This window comes from Ceratina calcarata, unplaced genomic scaffold (assembly GCF_001652005.2).
Source record: "Ceratina calcarata isolate Rehan_Ccalc_2016 unplaced genomic scaffold, ASM165200v1 scaffold478.2, whole genome shotgun sequence".
NCBI lineage: Eukaryota > Metazoa > Arthropoda > Insecta > Hymenoptera > Apidae > Ceratina > Ceratina calcarata.
The window spans coordinates 225,666-251,083 of NW_017172008.1; the positions used below are offsets into that span (position 1 = coordinate 225,666).

The 25,418-nt window shown below is 40.9% G+C and overlaps 1 protein-coding gene across 23 annotated transcripts in view; it reads left to right on the top strand.

Moving 5' to 3' along the window:
* Positions 1–20,459, top strand: part of LOC108627547 (MAP7 domain-containing protein 2) — a 138,929-nt gene extending 118,470 nt beyond the window's left edge. For 7 of the 23 annotated variants that reach the window (XM_026815668.1, XM_026815669.1, XM_026815671.1 and 4 more), the window contains 15 exons: positions 3,620–3,679; positions 4,783–4,851; positions 5,169–5,358; positions 5,904–6,250; positions 7,666–7,848; positions 10,444–10,878; positions 12,240–12,419; positions 12,712–13,019; positions 13,098–13,305; positions 13,373–13,494; positions 13,579–13,820; positions 13,908–14,031; positions 14,116–14,441; positions 17,789–18,048; positions 18,143–20,459. In XM_026815668.1, coding sequence (XP_026671469.1) covers positions 3,620–3,679; positions 4,783–4,851; positions 5,169–5,358; positions 5,904–6,250; positions 7,666–7,848; positions 10,444–10,878; positions 12,240–12,419; positions 12,712–13,019; positions 13,098–13,305; positions 13,373–13,494; positions 13,579–13,820; positions 13,908–14,031; positions 14,116–14,441; positions 17,789–18,048; positions 18,143–18,156 — 3,068 coding nt within the window. In that variant the 3' untranslated portion in view covers positions 18,157–20,459. The remainder of the gene's footprint in view (positions 1–3,619; positions 3,680–4,782; positions 4,852–5,168; positions 5,359–5,903; positions 6,251–7,665; positions 7,849–10,443; positions 10,879–12,239; positions 12,420–12,711; positions 13,020–13,097; positions 13,306–13,372; positions 13,495–13,578; positions 13,821–13,907; positions 14,032–14,115; positions 14,442–17,788; positions 18,049–18,142) is intronic. The other 16 variants (XM_026815674.1, XM_026815662.1, XM_026815665.1 and 13 more) reach the window with 8 other exon arrangements.
* The last annotated feature ends 4,959 nt before the right edge of the window (positions 20,460–25,418 follow it).

Consider the following 25,418-nt stretch of genomic DNA (forward strand, 5'->3'; position numbering starts at 1 on the left):
GTTATAAGGAAAACAACTTTTATTTAAAGCATTTTTCGCAATTTTGAAAAAAAAAAAATTTTCGTCAGGGTCAATACTTAATTGGATATTTTCTTCTATACTTTTCAGCACGTAGCTATTTATTATTAGCATTGTTCTTCCGACGTCTGATTTCTTTTTAATTATAGGAAATTCGTTTTTCTAAGGTGCATAAACTTTTGGGATTTACTGTATAGCCAATACATCTTTAAATGATACTCGAGTGGAATGAATATTTAGATCACGGAATTGAGTAGGCATGTATTGAAATGCTGAATAAGGATCAAACGTAATGTAGGACTTACGTAGACTGATGATCGTTCATGCGGCCGATAATAAGGTTCTATCGTTTCCGTCTGTACGAGAAAGTGGATGGCCGCCGCTTGGTATTATGCATTACTCGAAGAGAAGTAGCCGTGAATATTGTACCGATGAGTCAGGAGGGTGCTAAAGCGGGTGAAGGAGCAAGGATGGCGGAAGGGGGTTGGTTGAAGTGGAGAAGTCGGGACTCGAGAAGTGCCGCGAGGACAGAAAAATAGTAAGAATGGTGCGCGCCAAGGTGGATGGGAAGAACAGATTCCTATTGTTTTCCGACCCACTTTCTAACGGTGAAAGATTAACAGAGTCCCTTGACTGTATCTACTGACAGATTTTTCAACGTTGCGGCCCGCGAGATGCTTCTGCGACCTTGACAACAACTGGAATAGGAACAAGCTGGCACAGAGGGTTTTTCTGACCGTATTACAATCTTCGAAAATATTGTAACAATTCTAAAGTCAAAAGTAATTTTTCAAACAGAAGTATTTCGACCTATCGACCGTGCTTGAGATTCACGTTCTTCTTCGAGTAAGTCGACTATTGTGCTGCGAATAATTTTAGTGAAAATAGTTCAACTGACATTCGGGAAGAAAGGAAATGTCTAGGCAAAGGAGGAAAAGAATGGAACTGGGAAAGCCCTCTGTGTACATGCATGAATTCTCTACTCTTTGCAAGTACAAGGATGCAGACTCCACGTTGTTTCAGGCTGTGTTAGACTCTTCTGTAACGTTGCGATCCAGACGTTCCTATCGGTAGCAACAATAGTCTGGCACGCGGACGCTCAATTGGCAATGCGTTCTTTGTCGCTTCCTTTTTATCTAAGAAACTAGCGCATGCTTCCAATTGACTGCTTACGGTTCTATCCTTTGAGATTTATCTTCGGTCTTCTCGATTGCATATTTGAAATTAAAGCGAATTATACAGGTCGTTCGAGAGGGTTGTATTTTTTTTTTGTCCGCATCGATCCCATTCGAGAATATTTTACGTCCGACCTACTTTCGAACGTTCGTATTTTTACGAGGGCAGCGTTCGACGATCGTTAAGAATCGATAAGAGGTTTTAATTTCTTCCGGTGATGACGCGAGAGAATCGGGAAGAGGCAACTCCTCCAACGTCTCATCGAAGTTTCAACAGACTTCGAGAATCGTCGATAAGGTAACGAAACGGCCATGCTCGACAAAGAGAAAGACGGTCTCTCGATCGAGTAATAAATTTGCAATCGTAGATTAAGGGAGCTCGTTGAACGGCTGCGAATATCCGATGAAATCCAGAGGATCCGCGGCGGAACGTAGCCGTGGAGATAAGAGGGAAGAGACGGCTCGGAATAGCTGGAAACTATCCGCGAAACTCTCGTTTGCGACAATTAGGTTTCTTCGCGGAGAAATTTCAATTCCGACGCGGAGCCCGGGGATGAAAAAGCTGGATTTTCCATTGTTTTCCGACTGACTTGCAGGCGACAGAAGATTAACACAGCCGACGACGACGTGTGTGTACCTACCTACTGCCGAGGGCCTCTCGACGCTTTTTCGACCGCTTCCGCGAGAAGCGGGACCCATTGTGACTCGAGACCGCCGTAATTTAAAATCATCGTCGAAAGTTTTTTTCTCCTCGCAATTTTTCCTTCCCTCTTTCTCCCCGTATAATCACCTTGAAGGGGGCCGCGTTCCCATTTATTCTCATTTATACGCAGCGAATATCCAACGAGTTCTTCGAATTTCTATCAGAATCATGCCGCGAATGGTACTGATTCACATAACGCGCAATCGATATCGCGCCCTCTATATTTTCCGTGCGAAGTGGAGCGTTGATATTAATTACACGGTGTACATTTAAGCGTAGGTGCTACTTCACTCCCTCTCTCTCTCTCTCTCTCTCCCTCTTTCATTTTTTTTTATCCTAATTTGCTGACGCACGTCCCGCTGACGACCCTTCTCCTTTTGCATGCCCACGTTCGACGGAACTGTATATCCGTATAACGTCGAAACGCTTTCACCCTGTTTCCCCTTCTGGCTTCACTCCTGCGTTCCCCGGATTTTTTCCTGTCTCTCTCGCAGTGACGTCTCTCGCTCGAGCGTCGTCTCCCTTCTTCTCGTTCGATTCTGCATCCGCATTGCTAATGAAACGTCCAATTAACATCACCGGTTGCCACGAGGCGGTCCACCAGCCAGCCTCTCTCTCTCTCTCTCTCTCTGTCTCTGTCTCTTTTCTTTCGCTCCCACACCTTTACTCTCCTCTGACATTTGCAATCAGCAGCCGGAAACAACATTGGCAGGTAGGCAGCGGTCTTCCTCCATTGGTTCGATGGAAATGAACCAACTGCAATCTTTTTTGTAGATCACGTTCCTTTTTTTTTAATCCCTTTCTGCGCATCGTTTTTTTAAGCGGCGCGAAGAGAGGTCGCGAAAGTAAGCCACACGAACTGCAATTAATCAGGATACAAAGGGATCCCGGTGTAATCAATAATCGGATGTAATACCATTTTACGTGGTTGCTCCCGTCGAAAATTCATCTTCCGATTCTCTTTCGCCTCCGATCACGTTACATCGATACGGAATCGGCCATTAATAACATCGTGAAAGAATAGAGCTTACCGATGAACCAGTCTTGATAATACGACTCCGTTGTACACGGGGGAAGCAGAATGCGACGGGTTGGAACGACTTCCGATGAAATAATAGATCGCGCGGTAACGCGAGCTCCCATTCTACAATCCGCTTTATCGCGTTGCTATCACTTGACGAAAAGAACGCGCTTTGGCTTCCGTAATTATCCGTTTCAAGCACGTCGCCCATTTACCGCGGTTCGTTTTCCAATTATCAATTATGCCCGACGCCGAGGGGATGGTGTGATGCTCGCTGCGCTTTTTCGCTCCGCGTCCGACGATATTTGCAATCAGCCGGCGGAAGTGTTGGTATTCAATCAGAGCCCGTCTTCCCAAACGCCGATTGAAAGCGAATTGAAAACACGGGAATGTTTCCAATTAACTATTATGTGTACTTGCCGTGAAGCGGATCGCGATTGCAATTCGCTATTGTCATAAGAATCTTTAAACAAGCTGTCCTCCCTTAAATTGTTAATTACATACGCGTATCTTTTGTGTTACACTGAAATGCGAGAGTGACAGGGCAAATTATTTTCGATTATTCTGTGATGCCACGCGTACAGAAATTGTATAAATACAGCAATCAGAAACGCGTGACAATCAATGGGAACGAATGGGGAGCGGGGGTCTGTTTGCACAAAGAATTCCTATAGGAACGAACATGGAATTTGTCTTCCGCAGAGCAAACGATGCACTGGTTCGCCCAAATCGGAGGTGACGAGGCATCGACCGATTCGTCAGGTAATAATCAGCTTGGTAAATAACGGGTTGACGGTGTGCTTTGCCAAACTCGTTCCGGTGTTTGCACGAAGTTTAACGTCAGCCTGCGACGAGTGCGTATTAATAGTAATCCGACATCGAAATTGGAAATGACCACATTCATCAGCTGGTTGGGTTCCCATTTCCAGTTTCGTATTGAGGGCACGCGCGTACGCGTGGTGCCTGTAATCAATCATGTTGCGTGTTTGCCTCTCTAATACCCATTTTAATAATCGTTTTAAATTAACTGACGTAGAAGACAGCGAAGCTCGTTTAACGATCTTCGACGTAAATGAATATGGAAGATAATGAGTTGTGAGAAATAAAAATGTTTCGAGTATTTCAAGACGTGAAGAAGGAAAAGGAATATTAACTTCGTTTTATGATTGGATTTATAAACACGAGCGCGAGGGCAGGAAATCGGGTGTTTCTCCAGGCCAGAAGGGGAACACATCCCTCACCGCGTCCCATTTTTAATAATCGTGTTAGCCGAGCGAAAGAAACACGTTGATATCGCGGTGTCTCGACTTCCCAGGGAACGGAACGCGAGAGACGAAGAAGAGGGTTGAATTTATTTCTCACGGCCGACCTCGCCATTTCCTTGCCAACTGATAAAACAGCTGCGCTCTGCGAGGGAGAGAAAAAAAGAAATACGAACGCTCGGGTCGACTCATAAAAATTTATTATCTGCCTCATGGTAATCGAATCTTTTAGGATGGGAAATTCTGCTAGGGAGGTCACGGTTCCTGAACTTTCTTTCGTAATTGTATTTCATTAATTTCGTTTGCGCCACTCCGGAATTTTCTCGGAAAGCGAAAGGTCAGCTCCTTTTTTCGCCGAAGGGAAAGTAACGCAGAATTTTGACCTTTTATATATCATAGGCGTCTGACAATAAGTGCATGAAGCATGTATTTTTTTTTTTATTTGTTAATGTCAGGATACAGCCGCTTTAGAGAGTCGCCTTATGTACTTGTGGTGTGTCGCATGTCTGCAGTGTGCCGCGATTTTACGCGTGTGTAAATCTGCCCGTAATATGTTCCGAATTTCACGTGCGTACGCACATATTCTCGCTTTCTTCTCGACAGATGTGAAGCGCCGGCAAAGCCTCTACGACGAGGACTCCCTCGACGGTGATCATCCTAGCGAGAACGAAGGTATCACGTTTTCAAGGGCAGTGCCTTGTCGAGACTAGCTTCCTTTTACCACCGGTTTCTCCCCCTCGAGCGTAACTCACGAAAGATGCTTAGGACGTTATCAGATCGCGCCGGGTAGTAGTGAAACTCGATTTCCGGATCGATTTTGTATATAAAAGGGAAGATATTTCTTCGTTCATTCGTTTGGGGGAACCCGCGAATTCGTTAAAAAGTTTCGAGCCCTTTGTCATCGGGAACCTAGCCGGAAAATCATTAACTGCTCCGAGCGTGGCTCGTATAACGAGTGAAAGTAATCGATCACTCGCGCTTGTTCCCAGGACGGGAGTCGACGGGAAACGCGAAAGACGTGGACAGGGCGAAGCTCGTCCGTGAGAGACAGAACGAGGAGCGGCAGCGGAAGTTGGAAGAGCTGAGACAGCAGGCACTAGCCGCGCAACGTTTCCGGGAGCAACGGGAAGAAGAACGACGAAGACGCATCGACGAACTCAGGTCGCGTGACAACGACAGGTTTGCCAATTTCATATTGTCCAAGAATCGACCCTTGTGATAAGAGAAATTTATCCGGCAACTCTGCCGTTTGCTTAATGCGGATTAAATGAATCGACGGTATAGAATTTCGAGTTGTGCAAAGAGAAGAGTCGGGCCTTTGAAATTGGGTTATTTAAGACCTCGTTATTAACGATAGCATGTCTCGAGTGGCCGCTTTTTTCCAACATACGTTACGCGAAATTTAAAGCGACACGGAACCACATCGATGTGTTTAAATGCTCTTCACGAGATTACGTGCTCTCTACGAGGTTATAAGTTGACCTGGTTAATATGATACCGGGTTAAACTCTTTCGGGCCGCAGAGAAGCCGGGGAAATTACCGTGACACCTGCATAAAGTTCACCCCGTCCTCCCCCAACAGAAGCGCTTTCCGTGTCTAAAAAAAGAATAGAGCGGCCTATTAAGTCCCGAGAGTACGTTACTTTCTAGTACGTTTTCGCGAACGTGCTCGCTCCTCGGGAGACGCCTACTTAAAAAGCGTTTCGTTACGTGCTCTCTTCCAGACGAAACCAAGTCGAGGAAAGGAAACGATTGATATGCGAGGCGGAACGAGAGAGAAGAGAGGCGATCCTCCGGAAGAACCAGGAGAGAGAGGCGCGCATCGAGGCGAAGAAGAAGAACGAGAGGTCGCACATCGTGTTCGCGTTCGGAAGTTCAACCCCGCGGATGTTGGAGCCAGCTGACACCGGCGGTTCCACTTTCTGGGGAACGCGTAGGGCAACCTCCACCACCAACGTGATGATGTTCTCGGCCGCCCAGACGTTGACCAGGAGATCCTCCGAGAGAGAGTTAGATGGTAGCAAGAAACGAGCCACGTCCGCTGGTGGACTCGACCGGAAACCAGGCGAAGGTTAGTGGACTTGCGAATTAAGAGAATGATTTTATCAGAATATATTGTTATAAGTGTCGAATTCTATGTTATGAAACTGCAATGCACGATCGACGTTGATAAAATCGATTAAAATAGATTTGATATAAGATTACGAATGAACGATATCAACCTCTGTCGTATTTGATTCAGGAAAGACACACGGTCGTGACTATAATTGCGAGAGCTCGTGTATAAGAAAATCTTGATAGTGAATATCGTGTTGTTGGTGTGAAAATATTTTTATTCCATTATCGCATCCGAAACTCTCGCTGAGAACAGCGGAGGTAGCTTCTTTTCTCACTGCGCTCTTCTCCACACAGCGCTTCTAGTTGCATAGTTGCGCAATCGATGATGCGCTCGCAGTGTGCGCAACGCATGGAAGCACTCTACGTTCCAGAACGATTACGCAAAAATGCGAACTATACATTCTGTGCAATTTTGCGCTCGTTGCTTGACGCTAATTTTTCAGTTGTCACTTCCGATCGTTCGCGGTCGCAGAAATAATTATTCCGAACAAGAACGATCGTTTCAAAGTCGAGTTAAAGTTGCGATTCGTCATACTTTGAGCAATTGTTTTAAATTGATGTTAAATGACTGCTGAACACTACACATCGATCACCAACACACGATCATAATTAACCATACACGATATCTTCATTATTGTCGATTGAAGAAGACAGATACGTCGTGTAGCATGAGAGATATATTCTCCATTGATGTTGGAAAGAAATGACGTGCGCGTAATGTGTCCTTTTTTTTACAGACTTTATCTATATAACTCTTTTCGCGTTATATATTTATTTTAGTCAGAACCATCGATTTCAATGATATTCATTGACGATTATAATTTCCTTATTTTGCTATTATATCATTCTTCTTTTGCCAACATTATTTCTCCTCATGTACACACACGAGAAGCACCTCATCTTCGCCCGCCAACTTCTCTCTAATCCGTGACACGTTATTACCAAGTACAAGTGTCGAGAGTACATAGAAAGAGAGAGCTAACTCGTAGCGAGTATATACTACGTACATATAATACATACATGCCTGAGTAAATGTAATTTCACTAGAGAATTGTAACTTTGACAAGATAGAGATAGATCTCCTTCCGTTCGGTAATTAAAATCCCTTTGCATCTGCTCTGTTTATCACTGTACTTATTGGTGGCGGCTCTGTCAGGCAAAGTGTATCGTAATATTTCGAAGTATCTGTTACTACGCACTATAATCTAACTCGTGCTAATTTTTTCCCACCCGGCCCTTTGTTTATCTGTCGTTTCAACTCCACCCACGTCCATCATGAAAAAAAAAAAAAAAAAAAAATGCCAAAAAGAAGAGGGAACTTGAATTGGAAAGTGGCTAATGCTGGAGCGTTGAATGGTTTGTTTGCAGATATGAGAATGTCCTCGTCCATGTACGAGGTGTTCAATTGGAATTCTAGCCCTGATCCTCCCTTAACCCCCGCCAAACATAAGAGAGCCAGCCTCTCTCTGCCTCCTACAACTGACATCTTTGCCATCGATGATAAGTCTGATAGCGACACTAGGCGTCCGATGATTCAACGGGCTGCCAGTGGTGAGTCCTCAAGTCGAAAAGCAAAAAGAAACGTCTGCAATGGGAAGATTGTTCTATTGTCCCACGATCAGCTATCGACAAAATTGTATTATCCTTGTCTCTCGTTCATTTAGCACATCGGGATTTTACTAGCATGTCACGTGAAATCGTACCTGTACACTATCTGCAAGATTGTGGAACACCGACCAATACGTTTGCTTTATCGAACCATTTGCACAATTATACAGCTTGAGATATCGCATTAATCATGCGAATGTTCTAATCAGAGTCGGTGTTGCACGACGTGTACCATTAGTTATTAGTCATATGCATCCTAACGCTGTCGTAAGTTTTATACTAACGTCTACATACATTTTGATTGGGGCTAATTACTAACGATGTTAGATGCCTACGTGTTATTACTTTAGAAAGTTAATTTGATACGTTCCTTCCACTTGTTATTAGTCTTACTTGATTCAATGCAGAATTAGAGATTAATATATCGATCGAGAAGCTGAGGTGCCTCAATAGTCCAATTTAAAACGAGACAGCATTTTCCTACCTAGCATTTTCGTGACATTTGCCTTCTCATACACTCATATCATTCATGAACATCACCACATGTGTTATATATTATTCAAATGAAATTTCAATTTAATCGCTGATCAAGATAAATACGATTGTTCGGTTAACAGTATATCACGATTTACGAAATTCTGTTGGAGTGCTTATGTACCTCGCAACAGGCTTTTTCAATTTATTTCACGCGATATGTATCTAGACAAGTCGATGAGTTGACGTGAATGCTGTGACAGGAGACATTCTTCTCTACTCTATATCACATTATGCATGCACAGAGTTTTTATCGGTTCGCATGTAGTTTCCGTTTACACCGCTTTCATAACGTCGTTCGTACACGTTCCCAGTTTCGTATTGTTCCATAATTATCGTAATATCCTTTTACCATAATCTATCAGTACGTGCATTGTTTTAACAGCGTCGTTGCTGAAAATCTCGCTTCTGGTAGCGAATGACGTTCCGAGCTGTTCGTGCACACGTACTTTCTGTCGCTTCTCACAGTACAGAACCACAGCATGGAGAACAACGACCAGTTAAAAGGATAGAATTACAAATGAACGATGCTTGTTCGGTATTCATTTTTACCTTCCAAATGAACGCTCGAATGTAATTTGTGATTCTATCTGACAAGGGGAGATAACGGTCGAAAGGTGAGGGATTTTCATGAAACTTACAGCACTGAAGTTTAATTTGGCAAAGTAGTACAGTGCGATTCTCAAGTTTTTCCGAGAACGTTTACCTGGGATGAACGAGCCTACCTACCTGGACAAATCGTAACCCTCTTTGTCTATCACCGTCTTTAAACAAAGGAAATGGGAAAGTGTCAGGGAGAGGGAACCGGAAAATTCGCAGTTGTGTTTCGACGGTGCCACGAGTAACATCGCTCAGTGTAAAAATTCTCAATTTTCGTAAAAAGGAAGTATCTCTTAATATCGAAAAATGTGCCTTCATCAGCCGAAGTTTCCAGGTAAGCTCGTTCATCCCAGATTCAACTCAACGATTACGACAAATGTAAACGGAGAGAACGCACATGTTCTACTATGTGCATGTGTTAGTTTCCCCTTAGGGGACAAAATTCAAAACGAGTAATAACTCTACATCTTGTTTTTTCAATGCTCGATCTAACATCGATACTGTTGGATTTTATTATAATTTTGATGCGTCAAAGTAAAAAGAATTTTAATGTACATTTTGGTAATGAGCGTAGGTTAAAATTGTTTTTATTGTCATTTATTATAATATCTTCAACATGCATTTTCAGTTTAACACATAAAAACAACTTTCATTGGTGCATATTGCATAAATTTTACACGCATTTGGAAAAACTATGTACATAAAATAGAATGAAAAAAATATTAACGTGGAGGAGACTCGATCTGTTAACGGTAATACGATCGTAGGACTACGTTCAGCAGCAGAACCAGTGTTATAGTCTTTATTACAGTGTATAGGAAAAAGCGAAAGAATCCCCGAAGCAGGTAGTCAACCTGCCGATTCGGTGTCAAACGTAGGCCCCTAAGGTCCCTGCTTTTACAGTCTTTTCTCTATACCCTGTCTTAAAGACTATAGCACTGGTTCCGTTGCCGAACGTACGTCCTACGACCTACGGAAACTCTCAAACGTCGCAAACCGCTTGTAACAGAGTAAAGCAATTTTCAAATGTAATTTTCTCGGCAAATTTTGAGAATTGCACTGTACTGCTTTGCCAAATTAAACTTTAGTGCTGCAAGTTTCATGAAAATCCCTCATCCGTCGACCGTGGTCTCCTCTTGTGAGAGAAACATGCAGAAACATACACACGTACTCGATTTATGCCGGCGATGGGCAGCTCAACAGCTGTATAAAGATCTGTTGCTTTCTCTCTCTCAGCACGAAGTTGCCCGTCGCCTTTCTGTGCAAATTGGAACGACCTTTTTTGTGTTGCAATGTTCGGATGACCTGCTCCTTGTTACACACGTTAAGATTTGTATAGCGCGCAATTATCGGTGACGGCTGCTCCGCGCTTCGCTCTTTAAGGGGAAAAAACATCGATTGCAGGTGAAGAGAGTGACGGAACACCAGGAACGCCGAGCTCGGTCTATCTGCGGGTGAACAGGAGACGTACCGACCTGATGCCGACGATACCATCGCCGCGTGACGGGCCACCGTCCTCCGGCCGGAGTTCCAGCGCGAAGGCCTTCGCACGTTCGCCAGGTAGGACTTACTCCATGTCCAGGCTGGACCAGCTGGCGCAGCCTAGGAAACGTCCGACAGAACTTAGCACGCTGACGGAACAGCAGAGCCAGCCTCTGAGCGCTTCTAGCATGAGTCGCAGCATGTCACATTTAGCTGCGTCCGGAGGCAAGAGCCTAAAACGCTCAGATAACTCTCGTAGCATGGGTACGTTGCCGGGCGCGGTCCCGGCGCCGAGACCGACCAGGGCCGAGAGACTGCGTCGCAAAGCCCGCGAGCATCAGAACCAACAGCAGCAAGGTAAGATCGTTCTTGTGCACTCAACTCAAGTACGCGAAAGCCTGCTACTCGTTTATCGCACACACGCCTCTCCCAGTCTATCCCGCAAGAATCAAGACGAATTATGTAAATAATGCAGCGTGTCTTCATCAAGCTTTGACAATGACGACGTCTCTCATCTGTGATCGATGCCGTTGTCTCTGTAATAATACTATTCGTACCGTGTACGATACGCTTCATACTAATTTTCGTTAACTCATCTCGTGATATGAATACTTTCGAATAAACGTTCTAAGCGTTCGTATAATAACTACATGGATACTTTGCATTCTCGTCGTTCTGTGCAACATGAGTTGGGTGCACATGTGCATGCATACGGACGTAGTGAGGAGCCATTGTGAATCAATAAGACAGAAAATCCTTCTATTATCGCGGTTGTTCTCTTCGTGCGTTTCCGCGCGCGCGCGCGAGCCGGTATATAGAAAGCCTCACGCTTGAATGCTTCCCGGTATCGAAACGGAGAACTAACAATCTTCAAAGCGCTTCACGCTGCACGTTTCAACATGCAATTTTTAACCGTCGGTTGTATTTCCTTCTACGATTCAATAAAACGCCATCGCATGAAATTCTTTCGATTACTGTGCAATCCGAATTGATTAACAAAACGCTCCCGCTAAGGAAATGGTCTCAGATCTCACCGGCTTTTCGGTACCCAAGGGTGAAGGTACGCTCTAACGTTCTCTGGTAAGCCACACAATTTTTTCTTTTTATATGATACATATATATATTGTACACACACACACACACACACACGTTCTGAGCACGATGATAGTTGTGTGGACAATGCGTAATCGTATTTAGTGTGCAATACACTTCATTTTCGTTCTTTGATTTGTCCTTTGTGCTGTGTTACGAGGTCTTATGATTTTCCCTCGTTACTTTCTAACTTTCTTATTTTTACTTTCCGCCTTTTATTCTAAGTTATTATCGATGTACATTACATCTCACATGCGAACACGATCGAATAATATTTTTTGGTGGCGGTGCTTGTTATCTCTTTTAATTTCGCTAATTGTAACTCTCAACAAACACATCTACGTCTACTTCAATGAATACAAAACCCAGTGATCAACCAATAAACGAATGAGAAAACACGATTAGTTTGTCGAACCATATTTATTATTGAGTTAATCGACATCACTTGTTAGAAACATGACATTTATAAAAGAGCCACTGAAATGGAGCGGCAGACGCAAATGATGCGACTGCTGCACATATCACGGCTTCGTTTAAAACGTTTTAACGCGCGACGACAAACAACAATTTATTTAAAAAAAAAAAAGAACAATGAAGAGATGTTTAAATTGGGTGGGTACGCGTAGGCATCCGCAGCGGGGAGGTGACACCGAACAGCCCATCACGACCGCACAGCTCCATGAGCCAGCAAAGCGCCAGCAGCGTGGGCAGCAGTAACGTCAATTTACGTCCCCGTACAGCTACCACGCGTCGACCGCGACCTGCTTCTATTGCCGGTACCGGTGTTTCGGTCACAGAACGACACAGTGAGCATGCCTTATTATTCTTTTCTTATTAGAAAGAGATACGCGGTACACGAAACGGAGAATCGAGTTCGCTGATGCCAGAACGCTTAGTTTGCGTCTTTGTTGAAATCCCTTCAATATTTCCTTTGACTATATAAGTTTATGTATTCGTTTCTTATATTTATGTATCCAGTTCGTTTTAGTTCACGTATTATTTTTGTTTTCTTCAATTTTTATTTGAATTGCACATTTAAATACCGCGCGTATCGAATTAATAAATTTCAATGAAAGTAACGAGTTGCGAATTAATCAGATCTCTTGAGCGACACGAAGTCGTCGAAGGATTCGAAACCGCCACTGCCAAAGGTCCACAGCACTCCAAAGAAACCGTCTACGCCGAAAGCATCGGACGTGAAGAAACCGATGGAGAAGTTGGTGAAAAGCGCGAAGGCTTCGCCGCGGATAACTCCGAAGGCGACTCCGTTGCAGAGTCCTGGCGCGGAGAACGCGCCCTTGATTCGCGGCAGCACCAGTGAGATAATAAAGAACGAAGCGAAGGAGGATACAAAATCGGATGACAAACAGGAAGAGAAAAAGGATCAGGGCACCGAGAAAACACAAGTAATTCATTTCTCGCGTTTAATGAAATCAGATGCGCACGCTCGCAGACGAATGACCGGTTTGCTATTGTCGTTACAGCAGGAGGTAATCGCCGCGGATCGCATTAGTGAAGAACTGAAGAAACCGATCGAGCAGCCCAATTCGGTGTCCAAACAAACGAAGGACGAGACCAATTCGAATCAGGAAATCCAGTCGGCTGTGCGGTCCCAAGAAACTCCGAAGACTGCAAAGAAAGAAGCTGAAACCAAGTCCGAGAACAATACGGAGGAACCGGTCGATATGTCAGGTAAGCAGTAGCCTTTGAGGTATTGAGATATTAATAGAGAGGATTGACGGACGGTCTTTCTTTCTAGCGTCGATGATAGCGAAAATCCGGATCACCACGGAGGAAGAGGCTAAGGCAGCTATAGCTGAGCGTAGAAGATTAGCCAGGGAACAAGCTGAACGGGAAGCTGAACTTGAACGCCAGCGACAGGTGCGGTTTTTACATAACTTTTCTCATAGAAAAGATTTCATTGTTCACGTAAAGAAGACGACTTAGAATGGGATCTTTTTACAGGAGGAGGAAGCCCGTTTGGAAGCAGAGAGATTGCGTGCCGAAGAAGAAGAGCAACGCCGTTTGGAAGAAGAGACGATACGTTTGGCTAACGAGGCTAAACAAGCCGAAGAAGAGAGATTGAGACTTGCGATCGAGGAAGCGAAACGTCGCGAGGAGGAGGACAGAAGAAGAAGAGAAGAGGAAGCTCGCCAGAAACAGGAGAAGGAAGAGGCTGAGCGTAAGGCGAGGGAAGAAGCAGAAAGGTTAGTCATATATTTTGATATTAAGAATTTTTAATAGACCGAACATATTATTAAGTTGCCAAGCGATAAAATTTTCTTGTTACATAGACAACGGATTGAAATGGCGGAACGTCTTAAAAGGGAAGAGGAGGAGAGACTTGCTAGACGTAAACGCGTTGAAGCGATTATGCTCAGAACTCGGGGAAAAAATCAGAGCAACACACCTACGAAGGTAACTACATAGATTTACCGATTATAAATACTGTATATCGATGAAAATGATTTATACAGTATTGTATGTATAATTTGTGCGCAGGGTGAAGGCGGCGATGGCGATAAATTGAAAGAAGACAGTCCGAACGATGAAAATAAAATGGCACCAAGCAAAACCGAAGATGTTATGACGGCCAGTCTAATATCCGAAGCGACTCAACAGTTCATTAGCGGAGAACAGCGAGCTCATCATACGGAAAACAATACTACTACGGATATCGTGCACAACGGCACGCATAGTAATGGCATTAACGAAAGTAAAATAGTGTTGGATAATAATCAGGGTAATGTGGAAGAACTGAACGGTCATCATACGAATCACGGAAACGGTATCAACAGTCAATCGATTACACTGGATAATGCCACCGTGTAAGTATATAAAACATCAACGTTACAGATTTGTAACCAAGTATTTCCATTAACATATAAGAATTGCATAAATTACACCTACCGATCGCCATAACAAAATGAAAGACAAAAATCCAAGCTATAACTGGATTTCCTATTAGTAACAAAAGTAAAACCTGAAAGATAACATCGAAGAGCATCTCAAAGAATTGTGAGTTCATTTCTCTTTTAGATTAATTCGACAATAAATATTATTATGAATGCCCGCGCAAGGCTTACGTCAAACTAGCGTTACTGAATACTGCTGAAGCTCCTTACACATGTACACACCCACGTTACAGGGAGATTCATAAGATTCCTCTTTTTTTAAAATTATTCATTCTTTCCGTTCTTTTTTCGAGGCGCATAGAATAAGAGATATTTTTTCATGAACGAAACCATTTTTTTAATCCGACACTCGTAAGAATTTCTAAATAGCAAAGTTATTTCTACCAAATGCATATTTTATCTAGAATTTTGTGTGAATAAGATATATAAATATATATACATATATATATATTATATACGCGATGTTGCGTAATATATATCTATTAAATGCAATCATAGTTTCTTTTGGAAGCAAAATTATCGCTAACGATGTAACTATTATTATATAAAATACCTGCACAATACTAGCCATTGTATACGTAAAAATATCGACTGATTTATAGTGCCGTTCATAATTGTGCGAACGTGTTCGTCGTATAAATTATAATAAACAGGCTAGAGATGTGCGTCGCAGTTACACGAAACAACAAGAAATCAATCAAAACTTTAAATCAGACTACTTAACATTACAATGCCACGAGTGTATACGCGAACAACTGCAGATTCTTCATACATACTTGAAAAGTGGTTTAACGTGAACGTAAAATAATCTGTGTTTTGAGTGATTCAGGGTAATACTCTAGTCATTTATGTAAATGAAAGTTGTTTATAGATTTACTCTGAATTGATAGATACGCACATACTATGTGAACTATAAATGACAGCCTGTCGTGATCGTATTAATTTATTCTATTTCCAAATCGCTGTCTATGGTATTATTTGTTCTGTTTTTAACTATATGATGTAACATGTTGCTACCGTTTTAATAACATTCCACTTTTCCAACTGGGAAATGAATACATAATAGGATGAACGAAATGGCTAGAGTGCAAACATTCTTTCTTCTTTTTTCAAACGAATACATGATAAAGTTGAAATATGTGCCACAATAAATATACGCGTTAAGCATAATGTGTGCTTTTACGGGTATAATTAAAAAGAGACAAAAATAAGAAATTTAGAATAGAGTATTCGTGCTTAATACATGAATTGAGAGTTACGATAAAAATTGAAATGCTGTATGTTTATTCTAAAATACGAAAGCGGTATGTTGAGAATTGATCGTTAATATGTATATAAATGAATTTTGTTGTTTGAGATGTTTTTTGTGGTAATCGTATGATGAAGGGGAAAATTAAGTTTGAGAATACTATATGTACGCTATATATACACCTATACATAATTGTTCAAAATAACAAAATTTATTGAGCTTCTCTTCACGAGTCGGAGGGATTCCGCTTTGTAATATTTCATTTAGGCTTGGTAGGAGTTATCTTACAACTACCATTAACAATACAAACGATTTTCCAATCTGTTGTACATTGCAAAAGTAGTCAGGGCAACGGTTGACAGATGTGAATGCATATTTTATGGCAATTATTTATCGCTATCGAAAGTTCACCTAATCGCACGATTATACTAGTAAACTAACAATAAATTATATACGGAAACATTACGATATATCATCGGTAATACGAAAGGTATGGAGAATGTATATTGTATTGTCTATTATACTTACATATATTTTATAATTTATATTTAATCGCCTACTAGTTAAAAAAAAATATAATATTTTTAGGTAGACATCTAAACGAATTACATATGAAAAGGTTTAACTTGTATTGTACACCGATTTCTTTCTAGTAATTAATATGTTAATGCATAAAACATGTATCGTTTAAAAAGCATAGGAATGTTAACTGACAGAGCTACAGCGTTTAAATATCAACCAATCAATAATAAATTCAGTGTACATAATGTAAAGAAAGATAAATAGCATAAAAATTTAATGACTCATCCAAAAGATTTTGTTTGTAATTTTATCACATTGGCTCATCAAAGATACATTCGATCCGCTTCCGGTGTTATTCATTTGTTCACTCATTTTACAAAAGCGTAACTTTTGCCCAGTGTATCATCTTTGATGAGCTACTACTTTATCTTTCCTCCAATTAGTTCGTCGTGTATATGCCTTAATTACAGTGTTTCGTATTAACGTTCCTACTTGCCGAATCAATTACCACCAGCGCATGTTGTGAGTTAACTGTATCAGTATATTATGGTGTGGCTTATACTTTTCTTTGCTCTACTTTGTACGTTCCTTTTCTTGTGTTCAATATTGTATATCATCCAGCAGTACGTGTCAACTTGCTGTCTACTTTTGCTATGTACTATCAACCTTCACATACTTTCGAAATTACCCTTTCGTTGTACAGAGATATGTTTCACACTGTCCACTCCATCAATCCTATAGGAAAGTTTACTTGCGTCGAAACGAGGCATGTATATTTTCAAATTTATTCGATCTAAAGACGACAGGAAATCCGAAATGAGAAAAACGGATGTCGATCGAACAAAACTCGAGCTGTGAAACCTGCTGTATGGTAGTATCACGTATAATGTACATATTGCATACACACCTATAATTTTATTTAAAAAAAAAAGGATAGTTTTATATGTCAATTGTTTCTCCTAAACAATTTACGTTACGCCATAGAATTTTGCATAAGTTCACAAGCATACTACGAGTGCTTTTTCTCTAGCTGCTTTACAGTAAAGTAGCTGCCTCTTAAAATCTTAGTGACGAAAATAGTGTTGATGCAATATTGGATAAAACCGAAGTGTTAGACAAGTTTTCAGGATAAATTTCTTTTCGAAGAACTTTTTAAAATTCAACGAAAATTATATTTCATACTATACATAGTTGTCGATTCTTTATTTTCTGTCTTTCATTCAAAATACTTTAGAAAATTTAGACAATAGTGTTAAAATATTTAAAACATTAATATAGTTAATTGATTTAACGATTAATGTAAATATTAATTTTAGTAATACTAGCGTTCTGAGTTCTATATACTTATAATCGAGTTAAACAACTTTTAGTAATCATAACTTCGTCTATTAGAGATTAAAATAATGACTGCTAACGCAAGTAGTTATCTTTAGTTGTTACGATTGCCTATTATTTGGTATTTGTATGTTTCCTTTCGCTGGTTTTATAGCAAACAAAACAACGTGACCAACAACCTGTTAGACCTAACGGAATTCGACTCTCTCAGTAATAGCAGTAGTGGCCCGATACTCCAGTTGACATCGAGTTTGGCGAATGAGGACACCCTAAACTCGAACTTAAACCCAGCAGCTATACCTTTCACCCCAATGGCGAACACGTACATGCCCGCTGCTGCTAACGCCAATGTAAATCCGTTCCAGGATTCTTTCTTGAACAACAAACCGCAACAAGATAATAGTCAAGTACCAGGTACGTACACGCCTTACTTGTTGCGGTACCCGTAACAATAATGCATAGCCGACAATGATATACAATATGTAACGCAATTGTTCTTGGCCTACAGATCTTTTATCATAATGCGTGTATTAAAACATTCTGGTGAGAGGAGGAAGAAACGATTGGATTGAGAAATATACTGATTGTTGCTTTACACCGTACAATCCAATGGGTATATTTAACGATATTCGAGGGCGAGGTCATTTTATGATAATGTAAATAATAAGCGTTATATCGATGTGTAGAAACGGAGATCTAAAGTAGAGAAAGAAATGGGGGCACTACGTCAGAGACAAACTACCCTTGTCCTTAAACGTTGTCACGAGAGATAATGTAAAATAATATATAATGTTAATTAATAATACTATGCAAACAGCAAATAGGCACTCAGTCCGTTATAGTATGCTATTAGATAATCTAATCTTTTTAGAGGTCCTTACAAAGGAATAAGGCCTGTTTTTGACATACTGATTTGGCGACGCGCGTTATATATATTTTATTGTATTCAATTTCATTCAATTTATTTTAGCAACAGTAAAACGTCTCACAAAAACGTACGAAGAAAAACGAATTTTAATCGTGATATGGTATGGAACGTGATTTTTAATGAATTTTGACGATTTAAATATATTTTATCAGGTACAATGGAATTTTTATGCGTAAACGAATGTGTAAAACGGCTTGACAAACAAATAGCACAAGATTGTGAATTGGTCGAAATATTTTACGAAACCTACATATAATCTGCCAAAATGACGTAGGAGAATAAGCTCCAATGATTGTCCTTACATAAGAATATAGTATAATATTACCTATAGAATTTGAATATAGAAAACGAATCTATGTATAATCATATCTAGTAAGATTTTCTGCAGAGATATGTATAAAAAAACACACATTTCTTCCATAACTACATTTTTTGGGGCGTGCGCTCACTAGTCAAGCAATTTTACTATTTTTTTTTAATCATATTCTTTTCCCTTTTTTTTTATTAGAAAACTTACCCAATATTGGTACTCTAGGTATCCACTAGATTTCTCATTACTATTACGTTTTCGCGAATCTAACATAAATTTTCTAGCTGTGATGACGACGATGACGAGTACGGCGATTACTTTGTGAAATAGCCACTGCATACCTTTACGGTATAAGAGATCGATAAGTATATTAGTTTGTTTGTAAATGATGTTTTACAAAATACGATATAGATACCGTTACACGGGAAAGTAATGAACTTAGCATAATTACGAAAATGGAAATTCTAGCGAAGAGTCGAAAGTCTTGTCTAACATTTCGTGAAAAATCAAACGCAAGATAATAAGATCATGTTACATTATCCATTATAGTGGTGGCTATTCATTATAGAGATATCATACTAGTATACTGATAGAGTGGATAATTTAAAAACAATTAATGTTATCGAACAAACGATTGTAATTGGTGTCTAAGATATGAGTTATTTGTTATTATTATTGTGGCATACTATTATAAAATCAATATCATTAGCATGCTTTGTGTTTAAACCACTTGCGCAATCGCAGGTGCATAATACTGTTTGACCTATATGGTTGTTTATAAGAAGGGTAATAATAAAGCATAAATTCAATATTCCTGATTTCCAAGTAGTAGAAATAAAGATGAAAAAAAACAATCATCGATATGCCTGAAGAGATACCATCTACCATCACGAATTATGTACTGTTTGTTATATCCTTGTCTTTTTTTTTTTTTTAATCTTTTTATGTTCGTGCTACATTTCATATTAGAAATTTCCCTGATTTTCGCTGCACTCCTGTCACCGATTTTTTTTTCTCTTACTGTTTAACCGCGCAGCGTTTTTTTTATATCGCATCATGATTTTTTATTCTATGAAAGAGCTAATATTTTACTAAGGAGACAGAAAAAGAAGAGTACGTATTTTTATCAAAAAAATTGTAGCACATTGCTGTACAGAATACGATCTTAGGACAGTCGTTGATTGCCTAAGCTTCTTAAGCGCGTAGACACGATATCGTTGAGGAGATCTGTATCAGTTGTACGTATAGCAAACTCGACTACTCCCCAAGAATTATTTTTAATCGTATGGTGTTGCTTCCGACAGACAAAGGGATGCAATCGCTATATAATATCGACGTTATTTATTCAAACTATTCTATTCGGTCTAACTAAAACTACTCTATAAGGACACGTAATAATAACTATAATAATATTAATAATAATAACTATAATAATAATAATAATAATAATAATAATAATCCCAATACATACGAACGAATGTTTCTAAACATACGAATACTGAGAGAGAATGCTAAATATCATCAGTCATGTCTAAAAATACTTCGTATTGTATAAATGCTTGTATGTAATAAATACTTAATATTGAACATGAGATGTTATTTAATAAACCTGATACACGTGTACATATATATCATCGATCGTATATCCAAATAATCGTCGAGCTTAACATCAGCTTTAGATCAGTAAAATATCGCGTATCCTAAACGCTTGCAGTAGCATTCTTTGTGCCATTCTATCACCGTGGTAACATCCGTTTTCATTTTAAAGTGTAAGAAGTGGCAATTTCGTGACGTAACAATGCAGAGCAACAAGCTATGAAATATGGAACACCTACGAGCGTGTCTGGTAGATACGGTTCGTCTCTTGGGTGCCACACTCGTAAAAAGTAACGCCCGCGTCTGCGAACGTTTTCCGCGTATATTTTCCCCGAGCCCGAACCCGTTTGACGACGAATGGTCGTTCGTCTGAACGCAAACGAAACGAAAGACGCTTTCGTCTTTCTTCAAAATTTACAAACTCTCCATCGCTCGTTCTCGCCCCCTTTTTTATTATTCACATCTGTCTACGTATTGCGCGCTGCCACACACACAGAGTTTCCTACAATCACTTCGTCTTTCCTACTCCTCGAACATTAATAAGCAAATACTATAGCCACGTTTGTTTTCAATCTTCAAAATTATTTTTTAAGCCGAATGTGGATAAATAAGTTTCAATTTTCTCTTAGAAAGAAATTTATGTTCCAATTAAAATCGTTAGTTTCGGGCTGCATGCTCGTTTGAGAGACTCTTTCGAGGCGTTAGTACGTAACGTCAAGCTGTTTTCGTACGATTATTTTTCCCTCGGCTTTTTCGACACGGTTCAAGATATACACGAAAAAAATAGTATTCGAAGTTCTTGTGAACCAGCGGCCGGTATAAATTAATTAGTGAAATGGCTTAATACAGCGGACCTCCCTTTCCGAACCGAAAGTGCGAAAAGGGTCGGGGAACGAAGAATTCAGGGATACGCGCACATTTTCCAGAGAGAAACATAATGCCGGAAAATTAAACCGCAGAACGAGATTATGCCGAGAACTTTCCGCCTCCTAGGCTACGTAATTTTTAGCCGACGACTTTGTTGTCTTGTACCTAATTTCGTTCGGCGAACGTTTAACAAAACTTGACTATTTATGGACGAACCTTTCACATGGCGGTGCGCGCGTTCCCCCAACGAAAACGTGGGTCTAATTGCCAGCCGAACTAAATGAAACCGGGTCTACGATCTGTCCTTATTATCGAGGCCGACGTAACAGTATTAGATTGCGTTATCCGGTCGATTTAAAAGAGGGTCGCGGAGCGTAGTAATTCATCGTTTACTAAATCCGTTGCGTTAATTCCGTAATGAATTTCCCGCAACTTTTACAGAACGCGAGGACCAGATTTATGAACACGAGAATATAATATTCGCGACATCATTTGCTAGAAGGGATTACGCTTTGTCTCCGTGACGAATTTCTCCATCGAGTTTTTAACGAATCTACGTCTGATGACTTGTATCATTAATTCGAGTTTCACATTTTTCATATGTATCAGATTTGATACATGCTAACTGTTCCTATAATTTATTTTTCCTGTTTCCTATAATTTACGCCACGAATCGAAGACGTTTCCGTATTACCGAGCTGTAATAATTATCTGCCAAACGACAGTTAATATTCTTCGTCCCAATTTATCACGGTACGCTGGATCGTTTCGTTTTCGAGAAGGGAAGCGGAACGGTATTCCAACGGAAGGTTTCGCAGTCAGGGGTGTAATCCAGCAGCAGTCTTGGGCTCTCGCACATTCGCGTGGCGGCGAGGGCTGCGGGGGTGTAATTTGCGGCTTGTAATACCGTGCTCGTCGTTTGTAACCTGTTCGGGATACGCAAGTGTACGGTTAAAGGGTGGAGAAGGGAAGTGAAAAGGGAGCCAGAAGGAGGTAACCGACGTAACCGCACCGTCTCATCGGAGGGATGTTTTCCACATCCGAAACGAGCGAAACTACCCCAACGTTCGTCTCTCTGCCAGGAAATACATCGGCGTGTTCCGACGCCGTTTCTGTTACCTTTTTCGACAGTGGCGTTTCCCGCGTCGTTGAATACCGCGTTTTAATTGCTTTGTACATGCACCCTTTCACCGTGAACCTCCATTTGCTTTCGATCATTTAAACCTGAAGGACAACAAAGAGAAACAGTGCTACCCGAGTGAATTCTTCTCGACCTGGTCCCGCGGCGCGGTCTCTATGTAAATGTTTTTCCCAAGCTGTTGCTCCAGGTTTCGGTGAAGAATAAATAAGAAAAATGTGAAAGGGTATTCAAATGAAATACCATATTTCGTTCCACGGTCGATTTAGCGGATATCTCAGTGATGGCAAGCCCGCAATGGGGATGAAAAAAGAATGCAACCTGAGTTAGGATGCATTCATTTTGCACGGGTCATAAGACCTTCTTGGGATGCTCCAAGAGAAACTCTTGTGCTGAGGTTACTGCACTTCAGGGACGAGTTATCCTCCTCATCGATCAACAGGAATTCTTGCTGAAAATTTCCCATAGAATTTTCGGGAAAACTTAAAGGTTTGGCTATTGTTCTTTATCGATTTACGACATTGCAGAGTTTGTTACACGTGACTGATCATTTGCTTGCACGTAATTTCGATTTTTATACAATAATCCTATTTCGAAAAGTATAAGAGTCGCTCTTATGTCGTCAATTGCGTGGAAATAATTGAAATACGAGTGCAATTACTGTCATGTATAAAATAAATAGCCAGTTACGAAAAACCGAATCACCGTATTTTACCGAGAGCTGCTTTCTTCGGACTATTGACACGACGGATAACGTGATTGAAGAAAGGGAAGAGAGGTGAGCGAATAAAAGTACAAAGAGCAAGTGCAGCGAGGAACTTTTCCCGATTACGCGTAGATTCATTCGTTTAATTATCTTACCGAACGGCATCGCGGTCGGCAGGACATTAATTGCTCAGTTGATTGGAATGTCTAACGAACCTCTCCGAACATCCCGTTTTACGAGCCCGTTTAAACTTTCTAATGGATTCGCATTCCATTTTCCGTGCTTTGTTTTCAATTCTCGTCAAGGTAATAAGAGACGCCGACGGTGTTTCTCGTTTACCTTTCGAAAGAAGAATCATTACCGAGAAGCGAACATCTTGTTAGACTCCGGTAACTGGAATACTGTGCACGTTTCATCGATCGCGCCGGTTCAAATCGGCGATTCAATTTCCCCTACCGGGTGAAGTATTTTAATCCCCAAATTTTCCGGATAAATTAATTCACCGAGCACCTAGCGAGTCACGGATCGCGCACTATTTCGAATGTTCCTCGCGTCTCTACGGCTCCTATAGGTTTCCCATCGATTGTCTCGATCTGACGGATTTCCGGACGATCCGGATAACACGATCCTGCGCCCGAACAGAATCAGCAGGCATAGGAAGGAGGGAACTTAGTTGTATTGGATCGAAGCCAATCCAGGCTACTGGCGATTGACAATTGGCGGTGTGGGAATGATTTCCGATGGGCAGGCAACCGGGAGAAGGACGAGCGAAACCCGAGGACGAGGACGGAAGGGAACAATGACGCGGAACAGTGCGGATATTAAAGGGGAAATATGAAAAGCATTCGGATTTACCTTGCGCGGGCCAGACGGTTTTTTTACCGTCGCTGTTTTATACCGGAGAAAAACTTTTCAAATAAAGCAGGCCTTGTAGAACGCGCCCAGAAGGAACGGGAATGCGAGCGGTACTTTACTACTGAAAAACGTCCGTGCTATAAATAATTTTTGCCCCGTTTCAAATCGTAATGTAATAATGGAACAGGAGCATAGGTCGACGACGGGACAGTCGGTCAAGTACCGAGTAAGATGCGATTAACGATCGCGAAACGGAAATGCTAATACGCAGGACGAGATCAAAGGCGGTTAAGCGACCATTTAACTGGTTTTCCAGTGACTCAAGTTACCGTCAGTTAACAATTGGCAATGATTTTCGATGAGTAGGTCGAGAGAGGAATATAATGGGTCGCGACGGGGATATCTTCGGGAGGTGAAATCGTTCGCTGGAGGAAGACACGCGAATAAACGTGTGGAAGAGAACGAGGAGGGCAGAAATATATTCGCTCGGCATTTGCGGTTAGCCGCGCACGTACCCGATTTCCGTCTTTCTACCCAATAATTTTGCAAACGGCTATTCAACCCTTCGTTTGTCTCGCTCTCCGCGTTTTCCAACCCTCTCTGTTCGGGCGTCATGTTCACGCGCGATCGCTGGGATGAGGAAAATTCTCTGCGAAGAGCGTGTCCATTTTTGTTGTCCCTCGCGGGTGGCCGCGTGTCGCGATACCACGCGTGGTCAGAATCGGAGATAAAAGCGTCGCGGATGGTTTGTAAAAGATTTTTTCGTATAACGTACAGCGCCGGATTTAAACCAACACAGTGGGATTAATCAACTGTTATTCACGGGACGCGTCGATAAAATTGAAATATACGCGTGATGCGCTTACGGATCATCTTGCGTGTTTACAATGCACCGATTCAATTAATCCGGCATTGTTTGACAATCTCTCGTTATTGAAAACAGAGAAGAAATTGTTTCCATTTCACAAAGAATAAACTTAAACGGTTTATCCTTGCAATTTCCATTTGAAGCAGAATGTCGCTGGGCTTCTTTAACGCATGAGAAAGTAGATCCATGTGAACCAATATTATGTAGAATCTTTAATAAACGAGGCTACCCAGTTAAGGATGTATTGGCTATACAGTCAATCCCAAGAGTTTATGTATCTTAGAGAAACGCATTTCCTATAATTAAAAAGAAATCAGACGTCGGAAGAATAATGCCAATAATAAATAGCTACGTGCTGAAAAGTATAGAAGGAAATATCCAATTAAGTATTGACGCTGACGAAAATTATCTTTTTCTTCAAAATTGCGAAAAATGCTTCAAATAAAAGTTGTTTTCCTTCTAATTTCGATATTTAATGAGTTACATATGATTATTTGACATTTTATTGATGTTGAC